Source organism: Prorops nasuta, unplaced genomic scaffold (genome assembly GCF_024137725.1).
Source record: "Prorops nasuta isolate Cenicafe-Biocafe unplaced genomic scaffold, Cenicafe_Pnas_1.2 PNAS00003, whole genome shotgun sequence".
Taxonomy (NCBI): domain Eukaryota; kingdom Metazoa; phylum Arthropoda; class Insecta; order Hymenoptera; family Bethylidae; genus Prorops; species Prorops nasuta.
The window spans coordinates 6,554,546-6,575,861 of record NW_027116800.1 but is presented as its reverse complement, the minus strand read 5'-3'; the positions used below and the strand labels follow the sequence as shown (position 1 = coordinate 6,575,861).

General features: G+C 32.3%; 5 protein-coding genes across 6 annotated transcripts; 3 read left to right on the top strand and 2 right to left on the bottom strand.

The window, feature by feature from the left end:
• Window positions 1–917: 917 nt before the first annotated feature.
• On the top strand, window positions 918–2,033 carry LOC136785759 (borealin-like). Its single transcript, XM_066747010.1, has one exon. The coding sequence runs from the start codon at window positions 934–936 to the stop codon at window positions 1,771–1,773; it is 840 nt and encodes a 279-aa protein (XP_066603107.1). The 5' UTR covers window positions 918–933; the 3' UTR covers window positions 1,774–2,033.
• Window positions 2,034–2,158: 125 nt separating this feature from the next.
• Window positions 2,159–8,470, top strand: LOC136785870 (BLOC-2 complex member HPS3). 2 transcript variants are annotated; one of them, XM_066747194.1, is made up of 5 exons: window positions 2,159–3,147; window positions 3,259–6,514; window positions 6,624–6,738; window positions 6,806–7,012; window positions 7,460–8,470. In XM_066747194.1, the coding sequence occupies exons 2-4, from the start codon at window positions 3,314–3,316 to the stop codon at window positions 6,985–6,987; spliced, it is 3,498 nt and encodes a 1,165-aa protein (XP_066603291.1). In that variant the 5' UTR covers window positions 2,159–3,147; window positions 3,259–3,313; the 3' UTR covers window positions 6,988–7,012; window positions 7,460–8,470. The 2 variants fall into 2 exon arrangements, with proteins under 2 accessions (XP_066603291.1, XP_066603290.1); XM_066747193.1 differs by having other exon boundaries at window positions 6,806–8,470.
• Window positions 8,471–8,494: 24 nt separating this feature from the next.
• On the bottom strand, window positions 8,495–11,717 carry Pex5 (peroxin 5). The gene is made up of 8 exons (XM_066747195.1): window positions 11,432–11,717; window positions 10,870–11,242; window positions 10,262–10,691; window positions 9,631–10,174; window positions 9,383–9,551; window positions 9,152–9,309; window positions 8,917–9,084; window positions 8,495–8,831 (listed from the first exon to the last, which is right to left on the bottom strand). Exons 2-8 carry the CDS (start codon window positions 11,215–11,217, stop codon window positions 8,792–8,794), a joined length of 1,857 nt encoding a protein of 618 aa, XP_066603292.1. The 5' UTR covers window positions 11,218–11,242; window positions 11,432–11,717; the 3' UTR covers window positions 8,495–8,791.
• A 991-nt stretch (window positions 11,718–12,708) lies between these two features.
• LOC136785975 (uncharacterized protein F58A4.6) lies at window positions 12,709–21,011 on the bottom strand. The gene is made up of 4 exons (XM_066747366.1): window positions 20,540–21,011; window positions 13,288–14,209; window positions 13,098–13,212; window positions 12,709–13,044 (listed from the first exon to the last, which is right to left on the bottom strand). Exons 2-4 carry the CDS (start codon window positions 13,683–13,685, stop codon window positions 12,787–12,789), a joined length of 771 nt encoding a protein of 256 aa, XP_066603463.1. The 5' UTR covers window positions 13,686–14,209; window positions 20,540–21,011; the 3' UTR covers window positions 12,709–12,786.
• On the top strand, window positions 14,135–18,662 carry Sec6 (Exocyst complex component Sec6). The gene is made up of 2 exons (XM_066747365.1): window positions 14,135–14,286; window positions 14,477–18,662. Exon 2 carries the CDS (start codon window positions 14,933–14,935, stop codon window positions 17,183–17,185), a length of 2,253 nt encoding a protein of 750 aa, XP_066603462.1. The 5' UTR covers window positions 14,135–14,286; window positions 14,477–14,932; the 3' UTR covers window positions 17,186–18,662.
• Window positions 21,012–21,316: the final 305 nt, after the last annotated feature.

Genomic DNA, 21,316 nt, shown 5'->3' with positions numbered 1-21,316 from the left:
TCATAACAAATGTTTCTATTGGCGTAACAAGAATCTACAAACACCTAACAAACGTTTATTATCAATATAGTTGTAAAATCGTAAAATAGAATAATATATATGTATAACCTATACTTGCTCTCGAACTAAATTGTGAATTTTTTAATTTCATTTTCGTTCAAATCCATTAACTAACAAACATTTTTTCTTTTATATGTAGAAACTACAAACGATTTTGAATCGATATAACACCCTATCTAAAGAAAAGTAAATTAATGTTCGGCCAACTTAACGCTGGTTTTTATTTTTGCATTTTCTCAAAAATTAGCAACTAACAAACGCTTTTGTTGATATAACAAACATCTACAAACGCTTAACAATAAACAACTCCTGTAGTTTTTTTTTCATTATTCAATATGTGTCCGCCGTCCGGCCAATTTGACTGAGGCGTGAGGCAGCAAGAAATCACGGGCGTGTTTGGGTGCATTCCAAAATACGCATGAAGCGCATAGAATGTATAGTTTATGTCACATTTATTATACATATAGAATTTAAGTGCTTACTGCGCGCATATGCGTGACTCGGAACGCACCCTTTCACTAATAAATAGTTCATGTGACACATATTATATTGCGAGCGCTTTCGTTGTTTGAAAAACGCCCTAAGCAATTTAGACCAATCATCACGAGTCACGACACGTGAAACGTGAAGCGTAAAAGGCTAAAAGCATCAAATGGGAAGTTATAAAAATTCACTATTATAAAACACTCTATAGTTTTTTTAATCTATGACTAAATTTTAAAGTCGCCAGCGGTTATTTATGGTGGCAATAATTTTGAAAACAACTGTTAAACGCTCTTTAACTTCATTAAATTATTACTTAAAATTTATTTTTACGAGTGAAGAGAAAGTTAGTATCTTCATATTTTTTGTGTAAAATATAGAAATATAAAAATGCCACGAACAAGAAATCGTACAGTGAAACAACCACGAGAGTCTTTGAACGAAAGTGACATGATTATAATAAATGATTTCGTAAAACAATCAGTTTTACGAGATCGTAACTTTGAAGCAGACTCTAAAATGTCATTAACAAATTTACAGACTTGTTTCGACTTAGCTTTAACACGACTTCCATCACAAATTCGGAAGCTAACTTTGAACGAAGTAATGTCTATAGAAAATGAAAAAGAAAATGACAATGAAGTTACATCGTCCGTTAGCGATTCAACTGTGTTTACCAATAATGTAAAAGCAACAAACAAAACGAAACGCATAACCACTACTTCAGACGATGGATATGTGACAGAGAGCGCATCTAGTACTGTTAAGCATAAGTCGAGAGCTACTAATGCATCAAATGTACCACCTTCTACAAGAAGGACACGCAGCAGTTCTAAAAATAGTAGAAATAAAAAACCTACTTTTAAGCAATCTCTGAATGTACAACCAGATGCATTTAAAACACCTGCAGTCTCAAATAAAATGGAGCCACAAAATTATGGTTTAATCACTCCAAAGGTAAAGCCAAACACACCATTGAGTATTTTAAGACGTCCACGTCAAGGTGAAATGGTTGTCAGTATGCACGGAAGTCCAATATTAGTATCAGGAATTACTCAAGACAGAACAGCAAATATTAATGTGCCAATGCGCAATGGAGCTGTCATATCTTTACTACCTACAGATGGTCTTCGTTTATCTCATATTCCTACTTTTGATAATGAAACATTGCGTCAGCTCCAAACACTAAAAGGTCATATAGAAAAAGTAATAAGTTCAAAAGAAAAGTAAAAATCAAAGAAGTTTATCTGTAAAAAGTCACATAAACTAAGATATTAATAATTAACATCAGAATTTTAATATCATTACATTTCCAATCCACACTGAAAATTTGTATAATTGCAGTTAGCAACAATTGCTCTTATATTGACTGCTGATATAACATATTTTATATATGTAAATTATTCTGAATAAAATGGACTATTCTATATATTGATGTTTGATGTTTTATCTGTGCACATCAGCAAGTATTTAAGAAATCTTGTATCTGAATGTAAGCTACATAATTATTTTAAGAATATAAAAAATTAATTTAATTGATTATATGTTATTAAAAGTAGTGATAATTTTTGATATTATAAAAACCACCTATTAATAATTATAATGTTTTACTGATTTTTAGTGCTATTCACTAAGTATAAAATTTTTGTGTATGCTTTAATTGAAGAACAAATTGATTTAAGAGTTCAAAAATAAATATATTTTCCTATTATGTTTTTTTTTTTCATTTAAAAGAAATGAATTGTCAAGATTTTGTTCATTTCTTAAACCTTTGCCACTTCAGCAATTCAATTTATTATCGTGAAATTACGCATGTCCCTCTTTCCTTTTTCAAGCTATATTATACACATAACCAATTGTATGTATATAATAGTAACAAAAATAATGTAATAGTGATATGTGGGCATTATTATATGTAGATGTAACTTCCTTTTATAAGATTTACTTAGCTTTGCTGTTCTGCCTTTTGTAGTTTATATACATATAGTCTACGTTCGTTGTGTACTGACAACTGACAGCAAGTTGTAACTTGTGAATATCGTACCATTGATTGAGTATTATTTTGCTTTATCAATCATTGAGTATTAAACAAAGAAAGAATGATACGTGCAATACTGTCAGTATACAAACGAACAGAGCCATAGTACATTATAAATACATGCACACCCACACACACACATATATATAGCAGAGTCCATATGATAGTCCGTATATGTATAATATACGTATATTTATATATGCTATGCAATCCTACATACATCGTGTTATGTATTAGTGTGTTATGATGATACCACCAATCCAGCAGAACAGATTCGAACATTGAGGAGTTTTGTCGAGTTAAAATAAAAATTCTATAAATAAGAAATAAAAGAGGCCAAATTATCGAAATAAGCCTGTGTTTAAAAGTTAACTAAGTTTATATTATGTTTTACAAATTTTTTAATGAATTAAAATAAACTATCAGGTCCTCTTAAAAACTGTGAAATATTTTGCTTTTGTTGATAAAACAAGGCGCAAAATTACTGCAGTCAATAGTTAATAAAATTTTTAACGTATAAGCTTATACATAGTATAAAGTTTTTTTATTTTAATAGTATTAAAAAAGTAAGTATTAATGCTTACATAAACAGCTAAGTATGCAATCTTTCTTTCATTACATTGATTAAAGTAATTATTGTATTTCATAAAGATATACATTGAATGTTTTTATTTTAGGTATAAAGTCATAAGAAAGTTATGATTAGTAGCACAATCTTTTAATTTAGGAAATATGGTTCGTGTTATAACAGTACATAATTTTCTTGGACAAAATGTTGCACAGATTGAGGAGCCCACTGCTACTTGTGTTGTATCTATGAGTAACAAAGAAATGTTTCTCTTAGCCCTGCCAAGTCACTGTGTTGAAGTATGGGAATTGTCCACTAGTAGCAATCAATTACACAATGTTTTTCCTTCAGTTGATATGATTTGCCAGATGCAGCATTGCGTACAAGGAGATTACATTGTAACCTTGGAATCAAAAGTTCTACGTGATGGAGCTACTATCAATTGTACAAGCAAAATGCATAACTTTGTAAGGATTTATGTAAATTGGTCAATGGTTAAAGAAAGTAACCAGCCAATGCATGCCAGAATAGCGGGTCGTGTTACTCCTAGTCTAAATAGGCCTTTGAATGGATTAGAGATGATAGAGCTGCCATTAAATACCCAGCCTACGTTAGTTACTTGCTGCCAGTGCACAGGAAATTTGTTAGTAGCTACTGGCAATACTGCTATTTTACACGAATTCAAAATTGAAACTCAACAGTTATCTAAACTAAAGTTTATTGATTTTGAGGCAAGACCATGGTCTCTAAGCTTTAGCTTTACTCCAACTTACATGGCAATGATTGAAGATTTTATTGCAATTATGGATTCATCTAGTCTTTCTGTATTTAGACTAACAAATACAATGTATGAAGACATAGATCAGCTTAGTTCAATTGCTTCTACTAATTCTTCTCTTATTGATAAAACATCCATATCTACAGATTCATCGTTAATTGACAATAGCCATGATAATATTTCTGTACATCAAACAAATTCTTCAAATTTAAAGAATGATGATGAAATTTTACAATCAAATGATGCTTCATTGATAGATATAAAAATCAAAAAACGACGTAAGTCATCAAAAGCCAACTCTTGGATTAAAACTGATGGATTAGAAGTTAACAAAAGAAGAGTTTGCAACAATAGGTCAATGATAGATTTAGATTATTTAATATGGAATGAAGAGGAAGAATTGAAAAGACTGATTAATCAAGAAATCATACTACCTGATTCACAGCCATTGACAATTAATTTGCCATCTATCAGCTTAGAAAGGGTTGGGCCAGGTCATGCCCTTAGTCCTTTCATTTTAAATCCACCAGACTTGACCGTACTCATAAAAACGAATTCACCAGATAATGGATGGTCAGAAAACTATAGTATCAGGTATTTATTGCGTCTTAAAATCTCTTCCATCAGTAATAATGCAAAGATAGATGGAAATTCAGAAATATTCACGTCTTTGGTTTTAAAGCCTTTATACATGAGAAAAGAATGTAATAATTACTTAAAAAAATCTATTCTACGATCTAGCAGATACAATCATTTGCAAGGTGTAAGCTGTTTCATATGTACTATGCAAGAAGGATATTTATATCATTTTTCTGCGGGAAACTCGTGTACAGATACTACCTGTTTGACAACTTATCCTTTTACCGCACCCGTTCATCAAGTAGCATTGGAGTACTCGGCTATTCATGCTTTGACAGAAGCAGGCTTAGAATCTTATACATTACGATTGTCACATCACATAGCGAAGTCTGCTTCGATGGATATCGATCATTTAAAAGTGCCGTGTCCTAGCATTTCTGAGCCGGTATGCCTTATAGGTCTACGACCATTTCTGGGGATAGAGAAATTGTTGCACACAAGAAATTATATTGTTCTTTTGGCAAAAGCAGAGAATTCGTGGACACTCTACTCCCTAACTTTGCCAAAGCTTGAAAACTTTTACTATGATTTACTTAATGCAGCAAAATCTTACAAGTCTACTAGTCCAAATACTTATAGGCATTTGCTGAGCGAAGCTCATGCATTGATAAGATTGGCAAAAGATATGATTCATCAAAGCATCGATCAAGACAACTGCGATGACGAAAAGAGTAAAGACGAAGCAAGATTGAAAAATCTTTATAACCAGTCCTGTGCACTACTTGCTGATTACTATATACGTTCAGAATGCGAATCCGATTGGGACTTGTGTGTTCCATATTATAAGATGTCGGGATTAAAGCCTGTGGAAGTATTGTCGAGAAAATCTAGTCAAGATGCACCTGGTCTCATAACGTATTTAGCTGACATGCTTCTAACAATGAGAAGTGGCCCGGAGACTGATTCTCTCTTTCAGAGTCATAATATTGTTAAGACAATTTGCAGATTGGAGAAAAAAGATCAACTACAATTGATCTTCAGTAGCGCTATATTGCGAGAGTATGCAACCGAAAAGCTTATACAATTATTATTACCGCACCCACAATGCGACGATGAGATTAGGCTGGCTCTCGCTCTTTTATACATTCAATCTGAAAAACAGGAGAAAGCCGAAAAAATCATGGAGGAAATTTCTGAAGGATCGATAAGAACAATTCTTGTTAATCATTGGGACTTGCTTTTTGATTCTACTGCAGTCAGAAAGAAAAGTCGGATGATCCCTACGTTTTCGGATTTTGCCGGAATTTTAATGTGTAATAAACACTCGACTTTTGCAGACATACTAATAGAAATAATCGAAGGTGAAAGGATCTTATCCCTACACTTAGTTATACAAGTATTCTTAGAATATTTACCGTCTCGTGTGGGAAGAGACGGGCACAGGGCGGCTTCAACACTACAAATATTTCTAGAGAGATTCTTACAAAATCATTTCAGTATTAGATTGATGACAGATCCAGCTAGCTTAAATAAACATCTAATATATTCGGATACTGCTATGGTAGAGGCATTTAAGTTGTTGGTACGATCATATTTAAGTAAATTATCTAAAAGTAAAATTTGTAAAACTATTATAAAAAGCAATTGTGTGGAAGAGGAAATCTTTGAGAGTTATATTTTTTCAAAGAATCGACCGAATTATCTTAATCAAATGCCACCATATGCAAACGATTACCAAAAGATTTTAAGCGCCGATGATCTAAATGACTTAGCCGATATTAATAAATCTCCATGCAAAAAATTGATTCCAAAAGAGTTATTCAAGCTGCAATGCCTTCTAGCTTGTGAATTTTTACCGGTTGAATGTTTTCACGAGGTCGAACACTTTATGGAGACTCAAGAAGTGGATGGCAGTTTATCTTTAAAAACATTATGTATCCAAAATACAGAAGAGGTGACCACTATTCTTATAGAGAACAGCCCTCAAGCTGTTGTGCAATATGCAAAGGTAATGTGGCACACAATTGTTTCAGCTAATCAACTTATTATTATAAAATAATTAAAAGAAATACTATAAAATATTAAAAGTTGTATTAATTAGTGTTTTTTTTTCTTAGGAAAAATATACCAAAGATTCTGAGTGGAAATATTTAATTGAAATTTTACAAAACAAAATTTCAACATCCAATGCTCAACAAGCATTGCATTGTCTTTATACACACATGATGAAAGGTAAGTCTTTTAATACAATTTGAATGAATTTCATAGAAAAATAATCCTAATACTTTTATCCTTATAGAGATACTAGCTTATTTACCTCGTGCACTATCTCTAAAAAGTTTGCATCGTATATTATCAAAAGAGGATAAAGCAGTTTTTCAAAAGTGTACTGAAGTTTGCACACAAATAATGCATGCTGATCATGTTAAATCATTAATTATGGAAACTGGACAACAATTACTTACGACCTTAAAATTATGAAACTAGATCTTAAACTAAATGATGAGTAAGTATTATTACATTTTTACACATGATATTGATATATGCTGCATGTTAGAAAGTATATATAAAGGTTTAATATGATAAATGAATTGAATCAGGAATTAGCAGAAACTTTTTAATACCCTTATCTATATAGCTATAAATGCAATAAAAATCTTTATAGGGACCGTGCACATCAACACAATGATAGAGAAGTGTCAATGTGTAACTATATACGTATAAATAAATTACACTCAAAAACTGCGAAAATTGACCGATAGTTTGCGCTGATAGTATGCATATACACCAATACACATTCTCATCTCACTGTCATTGTGTTGATGTGCACGGTCCCTATAGCAAGAACAGCCAAATTGTGGCATAATTTGCAAAAATATTAAATTCACTTTAATTTGTTATGTAAAATCAAACATTGACTGTTTTTATGGCTGAAAATGATTTTTCTTTCAAGTCCTGTTCTAAGTTGAGCTTGATTTTACTGCCTGTGGACTTAGGTTTCCTTATATTACTACAATGACACTTGAGCGTATTATGTTGGAATGAGAACAACCATATACCTTTCTTACTTCAATATCTAATTTACCCATTTAAGAAATAACCTCCAGTTTACAATACACCTCTGCTATAATATATCAAATCAAAATAGAGCTAGATCAAAAAATAGCCGACTATTTATTCTAAATATAATGAATTTATTACAACTTTATACCCATCTAATAATCTAACCCATGCAATGCATGGAGCACAAAAGATATTCATGAATTAAATCTTGTACAAAAAAATTGATGTTGTATTATTAATATTGTGAAGTTACTATAAATATTATAAACATTGTTGGCTGCAGAATAAACGACGAGGTCTCATGCATTTTGTTTAGAATATTTAAGTAAAATTTAAGTTCTTTGACCAGGTATTCAACATTGCATTACTCTCTGTATAATTTATTTTAGTCATTATTATAAATGTGCCTTTAAAAATACTTTTCCCCTATTAAAAATCAAATATCCTTATACTAGGTGTGATCTGTGATCTTTAAGCATTGTCGCCAGTAGAATTCATAACTATAAATTATTAAAAGTAATGTTTTTAATCTATATCGTCAAAACTCGTCTTTCTCTTTTTTTACACTTGCTACAAGCAGACGAAGTTCTACTTATATTTATTGCTATAGAAGATTCACCGATAATGTTAATGGTCGTTTTTATATTATATTCACTAATTGTTAAGAATATTAAGAGCATTAATAATAACTGAATGTTGTATATATCTCTCTGATACGTCAATAATCAATTATCAATTTAAAAGATCGTTTTTTAACAGTACTTTGCATATGCTTTAAAATGAATTCATAATCAATTTTGCAAAATATACTATGTGATATCAATGAAAATTTTATTGCAAAGTTAAAACGTTAAATATTACAATTGTTAACTTCTAATAATTCTATTATGTTGTATTAAAACTTAAGAATGAATAAAAAAAATAATCTGATTTACCATATTTATTGTTATGTCCCTCAATTTTGTTACAAATGAAAATCAGCCAAATTATAATACATTATATTTAAAATTTATATTTAAATATTTTTGATCTTTTAATTTTTTTCCATTAAATTAAAGTAATCGTTAATCGGCTCTGCATAATTTTCATTCACATGGAATCAACAGTATATATAGGAAGTGCTAATAAGCTCCATATAAAAAAATTCTCGATTATACATATAACAGTTCTTCGTTTAATATAAAAATTGATGTTTAAACAAAAAAAAAAGAAATAAAGAATTTTATAGTACTTCAAATTCTTTATTCAATCTTGGTAAATCTCTGAAAAAATAAAGAGAGCATGAAATACAATGCGCAACCCTTTTTACTACAAATTAATATGATTTTACAGTGTATTATATTTTACCTGTTTTCAATAGCTTCATCTAATCGATATTTATTCATCAAAGAAACAACTAGTCTTAGCGTAGACCATATTGTATTAGACATTGCTCTCGGGGATATACTTTCACCTTGACTTCCTCTGCCCGCTGCTTGTTGATTTAACGCAGTTAAAAGATGCTCACCAGCCTCCCTGTAAAGTAAAGCAAACATAAGAAGCAGCAAAGATTGGTCAATTTACTGTTAATGATAAGACCTACTTATAAGCCCCAAGATTAATACAAGAAATTCCAAGATTGTAACGCGCCCTTATAAATCCCGGCGATAATTCTAAGGCACGATAATAAGCATTTATAGCTTCTTCCGAGCGCTGACCATTTGCTAATGTGGCACCTAATCTGTTCCATAGTCTGGAATCCTTTAAATAATATAAAAATAATAAACTTCGGTAGTATTCATTCATTAAAACTTTGAAAATTAGTTGTACTTACATCTGGACGTACTTGAAGCGCCGCTTGAAAACAATCAGCAGCCTTATCGTATTCACTAGATAAGTTAAAAAGTACACCTAGACCACATTGAACATCAGCATCAATATGGTCTTTTGGATTTAATCGAGCTGCTTCGATGTAGAGATTCTTAACTTCAGAATGTACAACACTGTAAAATTGATTGAAAGACAAGTCATTATTTTGCTCCTCAATTGAATTGTAAAAAACTAGAAAGAGAATTTTCTTACTCAAATAAAATGGTTGATACACTAGATTTTGGATGCTGATCCATATTAGATTTCGGTACAGAAAGATGTTTGTACTTATCATTTTTCAATAACCATTCTTTTAATGTCAAACAGGCCTGATTTTGATATGATTCATTCGTATATGAAACTGCAAGTCCCATAAGTGCTGAACTGTTCGATGGGTCAATACTCAAGCAACGCTTTAAAGCAGAAATCGCCAATGGATCTTGCTCATTCTCTGCCTGAGTTTTGCCAAGAAGTAACCAAGCTTCTGAATTAGTTTCATCTTGCTGAACTGCAGCTTCGAAACATAAGACAGCGCTTGGCAAGTCACCTGCTTCTAAACGCTTCTTTCCTTCCTCCAACGGGTTGGACAAACTTTGCATAGGATTTTTATCATTAAATGCATAATCTTTAAATGGATCGTAATAAGTTTCATAATCAGAAATCCATGGATGCACTGCGGATATATCTTCGGAAGACGACATTTTATCCCATTCATTTTGAAAGCGTGACCAAAATGTAGACTCATAATTATCTAATTCTAAATAATACAAAAATTGATCACTTTGCAATATCGTAATTTTTTATACTATTTAATTTATAGCTTATATACTTGCTTTTTATTTACCTGTAGATGACGCATTATCTTTAGAAAATTCATCTACCCAAGTACCAGCACTTGCTATTTCTTCCTCTACCTGATTTAAGACTGAGCTGTCTTCATATGTTTGTTCAATTTCTTTATTGTGCTCTTCTGCCCAACTTTCATCAGTGCTCTTAAGAGACTGTGTTAATTGATTGTTTTCTAATGGAATGTCCCCTTCTTGTCTCATAAATTTCATAAATTTGGAATATGCTAAATTAGGATCTTCATTGGTTTTTTCTACTCGAAGACTGTTTCGATTAATTTCATCTTCCTTAACATCTACACTATGCTCTATATATTCTTCTGCCCATTTTGGATCTAGTCCAAGCTCGTGAGTTTCTGGACTAACAGCAGAAACATTTGGATTGTTCTGCATAATGGGAGTGTTCCAGATATCATCCTTATGATATTCCTGCAGTTATAATTAATAAGTAATTTTCATATAAAAAATAAAGTTAATAATAATTTAGAAAATGTAATTGTAATAATACAAAAGTATAGCAAAATTATGTTTAAAGATTGTAGTACGATTGATCAATCTTACTTTATAATAAATAGTATTACTATCTAAAGAAAAATAAAGACAATACATCAAAGTGACGTCCAGACTCAAGGTATTGATTAGCCCACGCTGTGTCTAACCCTGATAATTCTTGCACTATTCCTGGTGCAGGTAAAGGGGGATGGATATTTTGATCAATTTCCCTCATTTCTTGTAATAAATTATCCATTCTAAATGTTTGTGGACAAGTAGGAGCTTCTTCCAAAAATTGTTTAACCAAGTGCTCCGAATCTGGTGCTTGAAAATTTTGGGGTGTTTCAAACGGATGATGTATTCCTTCTTCTTTGAAGCCATGGTCTTGTACAAAATGTGAAGTTAACCGTATCAATGAACTTGCTCTCCCACAATCACCTTCCACTAAATCACGCATTGCCATTCTTCTATATCGATTGTTATAATGCCTAGAAAAAATTATTTATATAACTTCTAATATCATAAATATATGACAAAAGTGAAAACACTATAAAGGATTCATTCCTTTCTCATTCCTTAAAGAAAGATGAAATTAAAATTTTTTAAGACAAAGCTTTTTATAATGGGAATATTGTGTTTACAGTATAAAAATTATAAGTAGTTAGAACTCAACAAACCTATTATGCACGTATAATTTTATATTTTTTAAGGGTAAATTGCACAATGAAATTTTTTATAATATAATAAACTTTTAATTCCTTCGCCAGATTGTTCGACACTGATTCAGATTAATTTTACGAAGGTTCAAATCTCAGGTCGTATGTAACAGTATTGAACTATGTAAAAGTAACAGCAAGTAACAATTGCTTCTATAATAATAATACGAGGGATAAAAGCACTGACAAATTATTCCTCCGTCATTACAGTCGCTCGCATACGTATATTTCGAGAGATTATGCACTTATTATATATACTTTATATGTATGTCTACATATATATATATTACGACACTATACTAATCTAATTTAAAGTACACAAAAAATATTCATGTATCATATGTATAGATATACAATTTAAGTGTGTTCACACTATATACGCTGCGGGATCAATGGATGTACATGCATAATATGATACTACACTGATACTACATTGTGCATAAGTTAGAAAATATACAATGTATATACATATACGTGTATTTGTATTCAAACGACTTAAATGTTATTTTAAACAATAAATAAAAGTAAAAAATTGAGAAAAACTACAAATTGTCTTATTTAATAAATAATTTAATTTAAATACAACCTAATAAATACACATACTACTCACACGAACATAGTTGGATTATCGTACTACATAATACTACATTATGTATAGTCAACACAAAGTAACAATAATGCTAGCCATCTCTTCCCTTGTATGTACGAATTCGAAACAAAAATTTTACAGCTATCAATACCTTTTATTATATTTAATAAAGTGTAGTATAGAAAAGCAAAAAGGAGTGAATATATATAAATATAATTGACAAAAGAAATCCTCTCCTATTACAAATCTATTATATGCTAAATTGCTAGTATATTATGAATAATATAATTATAAGCATTGTTTCTCATTGTTTTGAAATCTGTTGTGATATAAATCAGAAATATGATTGAGACATTTACCTTGTTAACATAAAATTAAAGAAGCAGAGTGCTTTAATATACCCCACATGAGCTAGAATAAAGATAATTTTATCTTTACTTTCCCCTAAATTATAAAAGAAAAAAAAACATCAAACTTAAAAAATATTTTAAAACTTTTATAGAAAATCTACCATATCCATATTTTTTTGCGTGTTAACTCTTTTAGAAATGCATATATTACCTGAAATAATTTGTTAAATTTTAATTTTTCTTTTATTCTTAATCCAACTTTTGTACTAAATGATAATAAAATAATAAAAGAAAAATAATAATTCTTCAATCATTAATTTATTTATGAATGTACAAAGTGATATACAGATGTTTATATATACAAAATTTCTGCACCATCATTTATTTAGTATTCTCTTTTTATGACAATACTTAAGCTTAGCCCATACACCTTTGCACATATTTTGCAATCTATCATCTTTTTCATGTATAGCAAATTTATAAATTTTTTTTATCACTAGCTTTGGTGTTTTTAAATCTCCTTGCTGTATTAGACTTAAGGCTGTATATAAATTACAGCGAGCAACAAGCAAAGGGTTGCCAAGTCTTAAAGCTAATTGGAATTGTGCCACGGATATTTTACCTGCCATTTTGGCCTAAAAATTTTAATCTATTTTATTAATATCAATTACTTAAAAGCAACACTTACACAGCCAGTAAATTCTTCTCCCAAAGCTGAAAAAGCACCTCCTAAAGTAGATAACCAGGACATAGCATATTGAACCTCTCTTTGTTCCAAAACCATATGCATAATTTTTTCATTCCTGTAATGATTTTGATAATCATTTTAGTAAGTTAATAATCAAAGTAGATATGTCAAGAAAGAAATAGGTTATTACCAATTATAATCAAGAAACTGATGGTTTGGTTCATATAATTTGATTAAAATTAAAGGTTCTTCCATGCATAGCTTCCACTTAAGGCATTTCGTTTGAATTTTTGCTTCATAATATTCTAATAGTTTTTTGAAAGCACTAATTCTGTAGACATTTGACCTTCTTAAATTATAAATATAGGCTGACACAAGGTAAGCATTAATTTTTTTATTTCTCAAGGAAATTCCTATTATTTCTTTATCATCATTTATAATATAGTTACTAAATCCCATTAATTTAGATTTTTTATGCTGATTAGTATTACTACATATCTGAGATCTGTTTACAGAGTCAAATTTCAAATAAAATTGATCATATATTGTGTTACCTCTGTGTATGAGAATTTTTAAAGAGTTATTCATTATTGTTAAAAGTATGAAATAAAAATGTGTACTTTGTAATTCCAACTAGTAGCATTATAAATAAGTAAAGAGTTTATGTTGACTCATAGGTATTAGTAAACTTTAATAAATACATTATTATAACCAAATATAATGAAAATTCTTGTGACAAAAATGTAAGTAAACTTTGTAAAAGAAAAAATATGTACTTATAGCTTTGTATAACTTATTATAATTTACACAGTTGTGATTATATGATCAATAAAATACGATAGAATGATTGCCTCATTTCTAATTAAATTAAATGGAAAATTGTGTTCATATAGTCAAAAAAAAGAATATTAATTTATCGCTGGAACAACGAGTCGAGACAATTGACAGTGTTGCTGTAGTATTGTAATAGATTTGCCGGCCAGGCGGTCACTCAACGGTCTCGGTGGTCTCGGTCAGCGGTCTTGTCAAGCCGCCGGCGCCGCCACTGAGAGCAGTGATGACAGATTGTAGGAGTTTGTGACCTCCACTTTGATGTCTTTGCGGTTACTAGCCTAAACAAGGAAGGTCATGGTGAGGGTCTTGAAATCCCATAATATGCCATTATAACTGGCGAATCGAGAATCTCAAGGTAATAAACATAGAATTAACTAAGTTGAATCAAAAGGAACTATTTATAACTATATAAGCATTAAACATGGACCAAATGCAATTTATTTCCTTTATTAAGAAATACAATTTTTAATTATAAGTAATAAATGTAAATGTACGAAAAAAACTGATAAACATAAAATGCAAGGTAATTCTATTTAATGATACAGGTGTGAGTCGTGTTCGTAAATAAGTCATATGTTGCGCTGCTGCCCAGTGCCCACTGCTGCCTGTACTCTCAAGTTCTCACTCTACTGACTCTCACACTCTCCCAGTCTCAACTCTACTCTGTAACAGTATGTATATACATACATACTACTGCATCAGATAAATACATAAGATATACATATGTATAAGATACTGGATGACTGTATACATAGGTAACTCTGGTTGAGTAGCATGTACTGTAGCATTATTGTATTAAGGTTATATCAGTCAGATGATAAATGTCCATGAAATGTCAAAATATATAATATAAATTTGTGATATGAATTAAGCTTTTAACGTATTATCCTTATTTCATCCCTATAATTTGGTAAAATATTGTTGATATTATTAATCCTAAAAAGTTATTGTCTATATACTAATATTAAAAGTGTAAAAAGTGTAACAATTAAACAAACATAATGGAAGCTCAAGAATTACAAAAATTAGAGGATGAAGCTAAAGTGGCAGCTGCAAAGCATGTGGAAAGTATGTTACAGAGGCCGGCTCATATGGAAAAAATTGAATTGTATAAACGCAGAATATGCAGAAAAAAGGCTTCAGTGGAGGCAATGTTAAAAACAGCTATGCAAAGTCAACTAGATGGAGTGAAAGTAGGATTTGATCAATTACAGCATTCATTAGATATTATCACCTCTATGAAAAAGGAACTCAATGAAATAGAACAATTATTTACTTTGCTACCTCCACTCAGTGCAAAGCTCCAATCTGTCCAGGAAGAAAACATGCGTCATTCTCAATACGTAACTGCTAAAGAAAATCTGAAGCACATATTTACTGTACCTGAGAGTGTTGAAAAAACAAAGCAATGGATTAACGAAGGGAAATTATTACATGCTCATCAAAGCTTAATGGATCTTGAAAATTCTAGGGATGACTTGTTATATGAATTACATAAATTGCCAAATCAATCTCAAGCTGATAAAGCAATGTTAAAGGACTATTTTGAAGACGTAGAAGTCTTGTCTCAACTAATGGAGAAACAAATTAGACTTGTATTAAGTCGTACTTTAAATACTGTAAGAAAAGAACCTACTGTCATTGTAACTGCATTGAGGATTATCGAAAGAGAGGAAAAGGCAGACTATTGCGCCATTGAGAGGCATAAACAAAGTGGATTTATGCCACCAGGAAGACCAAAGAATTGGAAAGATATGGCAATGAAAGTATTAGAAAAATCTGTGGCTAACAGAATAGAAGGGACTCAAGTGGATGAAAGATCAGATAATAAAATGTGGTTGGTTAGATATTTGGAGCTTACAAGGCTTTTAATTCTGGAAGACTTAAGAGTGGTGAAAAGTCTTTGTAAGCCGTGTTTTCCGCCGACGTACGATATTGTAAATAGATTTGTCAAAATGTATCATACTAGTTTATCACAGCATCTAAAAGATATAATTGCTAATGGTCTCGAAGGTAATGAATATGTTTCTTTATTGTCATGGATAATGAACACATATACAGGGCCAGAACTGATGCAGCATTCTGAATTAAATATAAACATTAATGATGTAGGCCCTTTGTTAAATTCTGAAATTATCAATGATCTACAAGAAAAATACTTGAAAAATATGTGTCAAAATTATGAGGATTGGATGAGGAAAACTTTGGAAACAGAAAAGATTGATTGGTGGAGTGGAGTATTGCCAGAAGGAAGTACTCAAGAAACATATTACCACACTGCAGCCCCTGTAATTATATTTCAAATGATAGATCAAAATCTTCAAGTGACAAAAACAATCAGCTCTAGTCTAACATCTCAGGCATTGGTCCTTTGCATTGAACAAGTAATAAAGTATGGGCAAGCATATAGGCAGGCCATCTTAGAATTCAAATGTAGGCACTTTGAAGATAGAAGTAGAGTACCATATTTTACTCAGCATATGATTACAATTGTCAATAATTGTTTGCAATTCATAGAATTAGCTCAACAAATGAAGCAGCTTTATTGGACACCTGATACAAGTGGGCAAGCCAATGTCAAATTTAAAGATTTATTAATCCATTTTGAAAATTTAAGGGATGAAGCTGCATCTATTCTATTGGAAGAATCATTCCTAGATTTGGAGCTTCACTTTCAGAATTTAATAACGCCGAAATGGCTATCATCACCAATCCCAGTAGAGACAATATGTGTCACACTAGAAGACTACTTCCAGGACTACAATCATTTAAATCCGAAGAACTTTGAATACGTTATCACCGAAGCACAGAATCTAATCGCTAAACGATACGTTCATGCTATGCTACAGCGTCGAATTTCTTTAAAAACATATGAAGAGTGTTTAACGTGTACTTCCAAAATTATGACCGAAGCTGAGAAGTTAAAAAATTTCTTTGCTAGAATTGCACCAAACGTGGGAGACTTTAATTCACCTTTTGAAATAATTAAACGGCTTGCCGAAGTATTACGGTGCGAAGATTCTGAAATCTTATCTTTGGATTTGCATTCGCTTGTTGAAAGGTACCCGGATATGACGGAAGATCATTTAATTAGACTCCTTGGTTTAAGGGGAGATATTTCCCGCGCAGAAGCCAAAGAGAAAGTATCCTATATTTTTGAAGCTCAGCGTAACAGGAAGGCTCCACAATTAGTTACGAGTAGTATATTTAAAGACATTATTATACAAGACAGTTTTTTAAGTTGGAAACCTTAATTAAGATGGATCGAGTGTTTAGATTTGTTCATTTTAGCTACATATATTACACTTTCTAAACGTTTTGGTATTTCACTTTTTATCCGTTATAACAGTTGATACTGTAAAAAGTGTAAGAATCGTAACAGCTTTCTGTTAAATAAACAGATTTTTTGTTAATATCCCATTGTATCTATCAAATAAACTAAAATTATTTTAAATAATATTTAAGCCGTAAAATCAGTGAATCTATTATTTGTCTTCCTGCATTAATTACGGGCGATTACTGTTTTCTTATCAAAAATCAATTCTATTTATTTACACGCGAAGTCACGCGCACACAGCTATTTCAATAATTTAAATTAATACAGAAATGCCGCCACTGCGCACGTATACCTTGCGCATCCTGTATTATTAGCGGCGTGCATGTGCAACTGGCGACAGTGGCGACATTGCGTTGTGATTTGATAGGCCATACCATACCAAACCCAGTACACCAAACACCAGTTACACTGTTACACATGGTTACACATATTTAACAGAAGTTTCGTTGAGACTGTTGAGAGAGCTTAGCTGCATGGCATTGCTAGCTAATATGGCTAATATCTGTAAAAGTTTGTTTTGTATACCAAAGATTATAACCAATGAGCTTTGAACCTTAAAAGTAATCACTATAATCTCTTTAGTGTCATATCCGTACCTTTGATCGCACATAAATGTCGACACCGTAGCATCATTTACCTAAACCTTTGTAACCTTTTTTTTCGTACATGTTAAAATAATGTCATCTGAAATAAATAAAAAGACAATATATATATATATATATATTCAACAAAATTTATCCTAAAGCGTAGCGAAATAGCTTGAAGACACGAAACGAAATATTTGACAAAACCAAATTTGCATCATGCACAAGTCATGGAGAAATTAAAGAAATATTCACATATTAAACGTTTACCGCATTGATCTTTAACAGGAATGCGTATACTCAAATTACAGGGCAAAAATTATTTCTTATGCAGCGTCCTTATTTGTTGACGGATTGTAAAGTTATTGCATGTTTTTGAAAATGCCAGAAGATTATCTACTAAAGTACTTTTGGAAAATTAACAAAAAAATGGTTTAAATAAATATATTAACATTATTGAAACAACAAATAAATTGCAAAATCCCCCAACGTACTTTACTAAATAATGTTCTTGCATTTCCAAAAACATGCAATAACTTTACAATCCATCAACAAATGAGGACGCTGCATGCGAAATAGTTTTTGCCCTGTAATGTCGGTATACGGACTTCTGTTAAGAGTTTAAACTACTGTAGACAGAGGACAAATAAGGTTATTTTGCAGTTTTCTTTAACGGCACTGTAAAATAAATCGAATTTTCATCATAAGGCAATTATTGTATAACTAACAAATTATGACAAATACTTTTTTAAACAATAAACATTAAAGTTGAACCTATACGGTATCTCTTCGTTAACGCCCTTTTTTATAGTGGCTCATGGTCAGGGAGATTTTACCTACAACATTGAAGTTAAGATAAAAGAAGTTTATTCGATTGTATGTGTAAGAATAGCTATAAAAAAACAATTTGTTTAATTACCCATTTTTCCGAAAATGGTGCCATTCTGAAAAGAAAAATTGAAAATGACATGAAAAATTGCCAAAAAATGATTTACAACAAAACAACTACAGGATATAATGAAGAAAAGAAACACGTAACGTACTTCTCTCAAGAAATTAATTTTGCATCTACAGTTAAAAACTGAGACGAATAAATCTTTTTGAGTTTATTTCCAGCCGACTTTAACAATGTGGCTTCGAAAACAACGGTTTATAAAGAAAACAGTATATAGTACCCTACACCAAGATTCTACAACAGAATCCGAGGACCGAGATTCGGGTATATAGCAGTTTTGACCGTCCATAAAATTTCTCCACATTATTTTCCAGATGTTAAAGTACCTTTTAAGCCAAAAAATATTTCTAATATTTCCAAAATACTACAGTAGCCAACCACTTAATAAAAATCTTTCTAGTAAACACAATATTTATAAATATATAATTATTATATATTATCTTAATTTGTATTTCTGTTTAGGAAAATAAGGCTCAATGGAATAACTTGATAATTAATATATTTTTGACACAATAATATGTTAATGTGGCGTGGACTGGAAAAATGGATTTGAGAATTATGTGTATTAGAAATTTATCAATGAGGTTTGATGAAATAGAAAAAGGTGAGTGTACGTGTAAAGGATAGAGAGAGAGAGAGATATAGAGGAGGGAGGATAGAGCGGAATAAAATCACGGCACGTGGCTAGAAAGCTATGAAGAACCCCTTGACGCCCCTTTACCAATGGATCAGTTTTACCTTCAATGCGTTTACCGTGCTCCTATTGTGCATGACTGCGAGGCGAACCCGAACGGACGAGCGAGATACGGGAGTCGGGAACAGGATGGTGCGCGAATGGGAAGTTGGGGAAGATGCGGGAGAGACTGCCACTATGACTCATCCTAACTTTCGTCATTGGCGTAGTATCTCTGCTAAGTATGGACAAATGGCAACACGCATGCTATCCCACATACATACCTAACACTCATAAATAGAAATATTTTCCAAGTTTCTCTAGCGTTTGCGATATTTTGCAATTCACCTTGTACTTGTAATGAAATAAATAAAGAGTATCGTTGACTGTGTAGGTGCTGTAACAGTGCACGCAGGAAATGCGAATCTGTCCGTGATGAATCAGAGAGAAAGGTAGTGTGCGTGTAATAGGCAGGGGCAGAGGGAGAGATTATGCCTACGTCAGTGTGCCCAGTCAATGCATCAATCCATGCTGCATCTGTATGTATTTATGCGAGGGTTGTAGCGCGTTCCCCCCGTGTTACAGCGCTCGCCTCTCTTTCCAAGCCGCCTGCCTCGCACATTCGGCTTCGTTTCGCTGGATGACTTCTGTCGCCTAACTCAAAACACCCCTAGCTCAGCCACCTCCCTTTACCTATAATCTTTATCAATCCATCTAGCCAAAGAAAAGTCACGTGAATCGATTCACAGCTTGAAAAACCTCGCAGCGCGTTATTGTTGCGTGGCATTCTTTTTCTTGACAATTTGTTTAAATAACAATAATTCTCTTCCTACAGTTACTGAGTAATTTTCAATATTCGCCAAGAATCAAGTCGATAAACAATGAAGATTGTGATGTAAGTTTTCAGGTTAGTAGGCTCAGGTTTTAGGTTAAGGCTTGACGAAAAATCTGTGGCGCTGGAGTAGCTAGTGAGCAAAAGAAAGGGCGATTAGTAAATGCGTTATGCGAATGCGACTAGAGAACAAAGAAGGAAGATGGGGGAGAGTTAAGTATGCTTACCTATCGGTCCCTGAGCTAAAAGGAGGAGGCAGGAGTATTGCTGGTCGCGCGCCATATGGGCGACAGCCCGCGGCCATACCATGGACCAAGCACCTTTAATTCTGACGCCGTATGTCTGCCAGATTTGTCTACCGAGGTGTGTGCACGCTATACGTACAGTGTAGTCAGTGTACATGTGTACCGACCGACTACTCTTCAGTTTCAGACAGTTCAGACCACCCAGCCTATGACTCACTACCCAGTCACTGTAACTCGACAATATTTATTCCCACGAGCGACGGACGAGAAAACTCTCGAGCGACGCTCCGTCGGTCCTATTTCTCAACGAAATTTATACATCCACATAAATAATATTACGGTTTGGCTGACCTGATCAATACAGAAAAGATAAGGATAAGCAAGCGTAAACGAGGTTTTTCTTCGTAGCTTCCGAGGTAAATTTTCAAATCATTCATCCAAGAGTAGATAAGCATATCAAGGCATCCGGTCCTCGGTTCATCGGCGCAGCATGGGTGAATAGCGTTGTAAAAAATTTGTTCAACTTTTCTTTTCAGCACGACCGTCATAATCTCTATCTCTTTCTCTCCCGTAGATAAAGTAACTCGTTGTAAGATCGAGCTAGTCTCTTTCGCCCTCTTAGCCTTCTTTTGGTTTCTTTCGGGGAAAAGAAGCATCTAAATAAAAGTGTTTATGAAGAAGAAGAAGAAGAGGCGGGGAATATGGGAAGGTGGGGGAAAAAGAGAGGGGGTAAGGGATTCGTGGTGGAGGTGGACGGCA

Excerpts from the sequence above, each read along its gene's own strand:
- LOC136785759 (XM_066747010.1), top strand. The coding sequence starts at position 934 with ATGCCACGAACAAGAAATCGTACAGTGAAACAACCACGAGAGTCTTTG.
- LOC136785870 (XM_066747194.1), top strand. The coding sequence starts at position 3,314 with ATGGTTCGTGTTATAACAGTACATAATTTTCTTGGACAAAATGTTGCA. Across the intron at positions 6,515-6,623 it reads CTGTTGTGCAATATGCAAAG|GAAAAATATACCAAAGATTC; the intron begins GTAATGTGGCAC and ends TTTTTTTCTTAG. Across the intron at positions 6,739-6,805 it reads TTATACACACATGATGAAAG|AGATACTAGCTTATTTACCT; the intron begins GTAAGTCTTTTA and ends TTATCCTTATAG.
- Pex5 (XM_066747195.1), bottom strand. The coding sequence starts at position 11,217 with ATGGCAATGCGTGATTTAGTGGAAGGTGATTGTGGGAGAGCAAGTTCA. Across the intron at positions 10,692-10,869 it reads AGTCTGGACGTCACTTTGAT|GAATATCATAAGGATGATAT; the intron begins GTATTGTCTTTA and ends TTATAACTGCAG. Across the intron at positions 9,552-9,630 it reads GTATCAACCATTTTATTTGA|TGTTGTACATTCTGAAGTTA; the intron begins GTAAGAAAATTC and ends TCAATTTTACAG.
- LOC136785975 (XM_066747366.1), bottom strand. The coding sequence starts at position 13,685 with ATGAATAACTCTTTAAAAATTCTCATACACAGAGGTAACACAATATAT. Across the intron at positions 13,213-13,287 it reads CAGTTTCTTGATTATAATTG|GAATGAAAAAATTATGCATA; the intron begins GTAATAACCTAT and ends AAATCATTACAG. Across the intron at positions 13,045-13,097 it reads GAGAAGAATTTACTGGCTGT|GCCAAAATGGCAGGTAAAAT; the intron begins GTAAGTGTTGCT and ends TAAAATTTTTAG.
- Sec6 (XM_066747365.1), top strand. The coding sequence starts at position 14,933 with ATGGAAGCTCAAGAATTACAAAAATTAGAGGATGAAGCTAAAGTGGCA.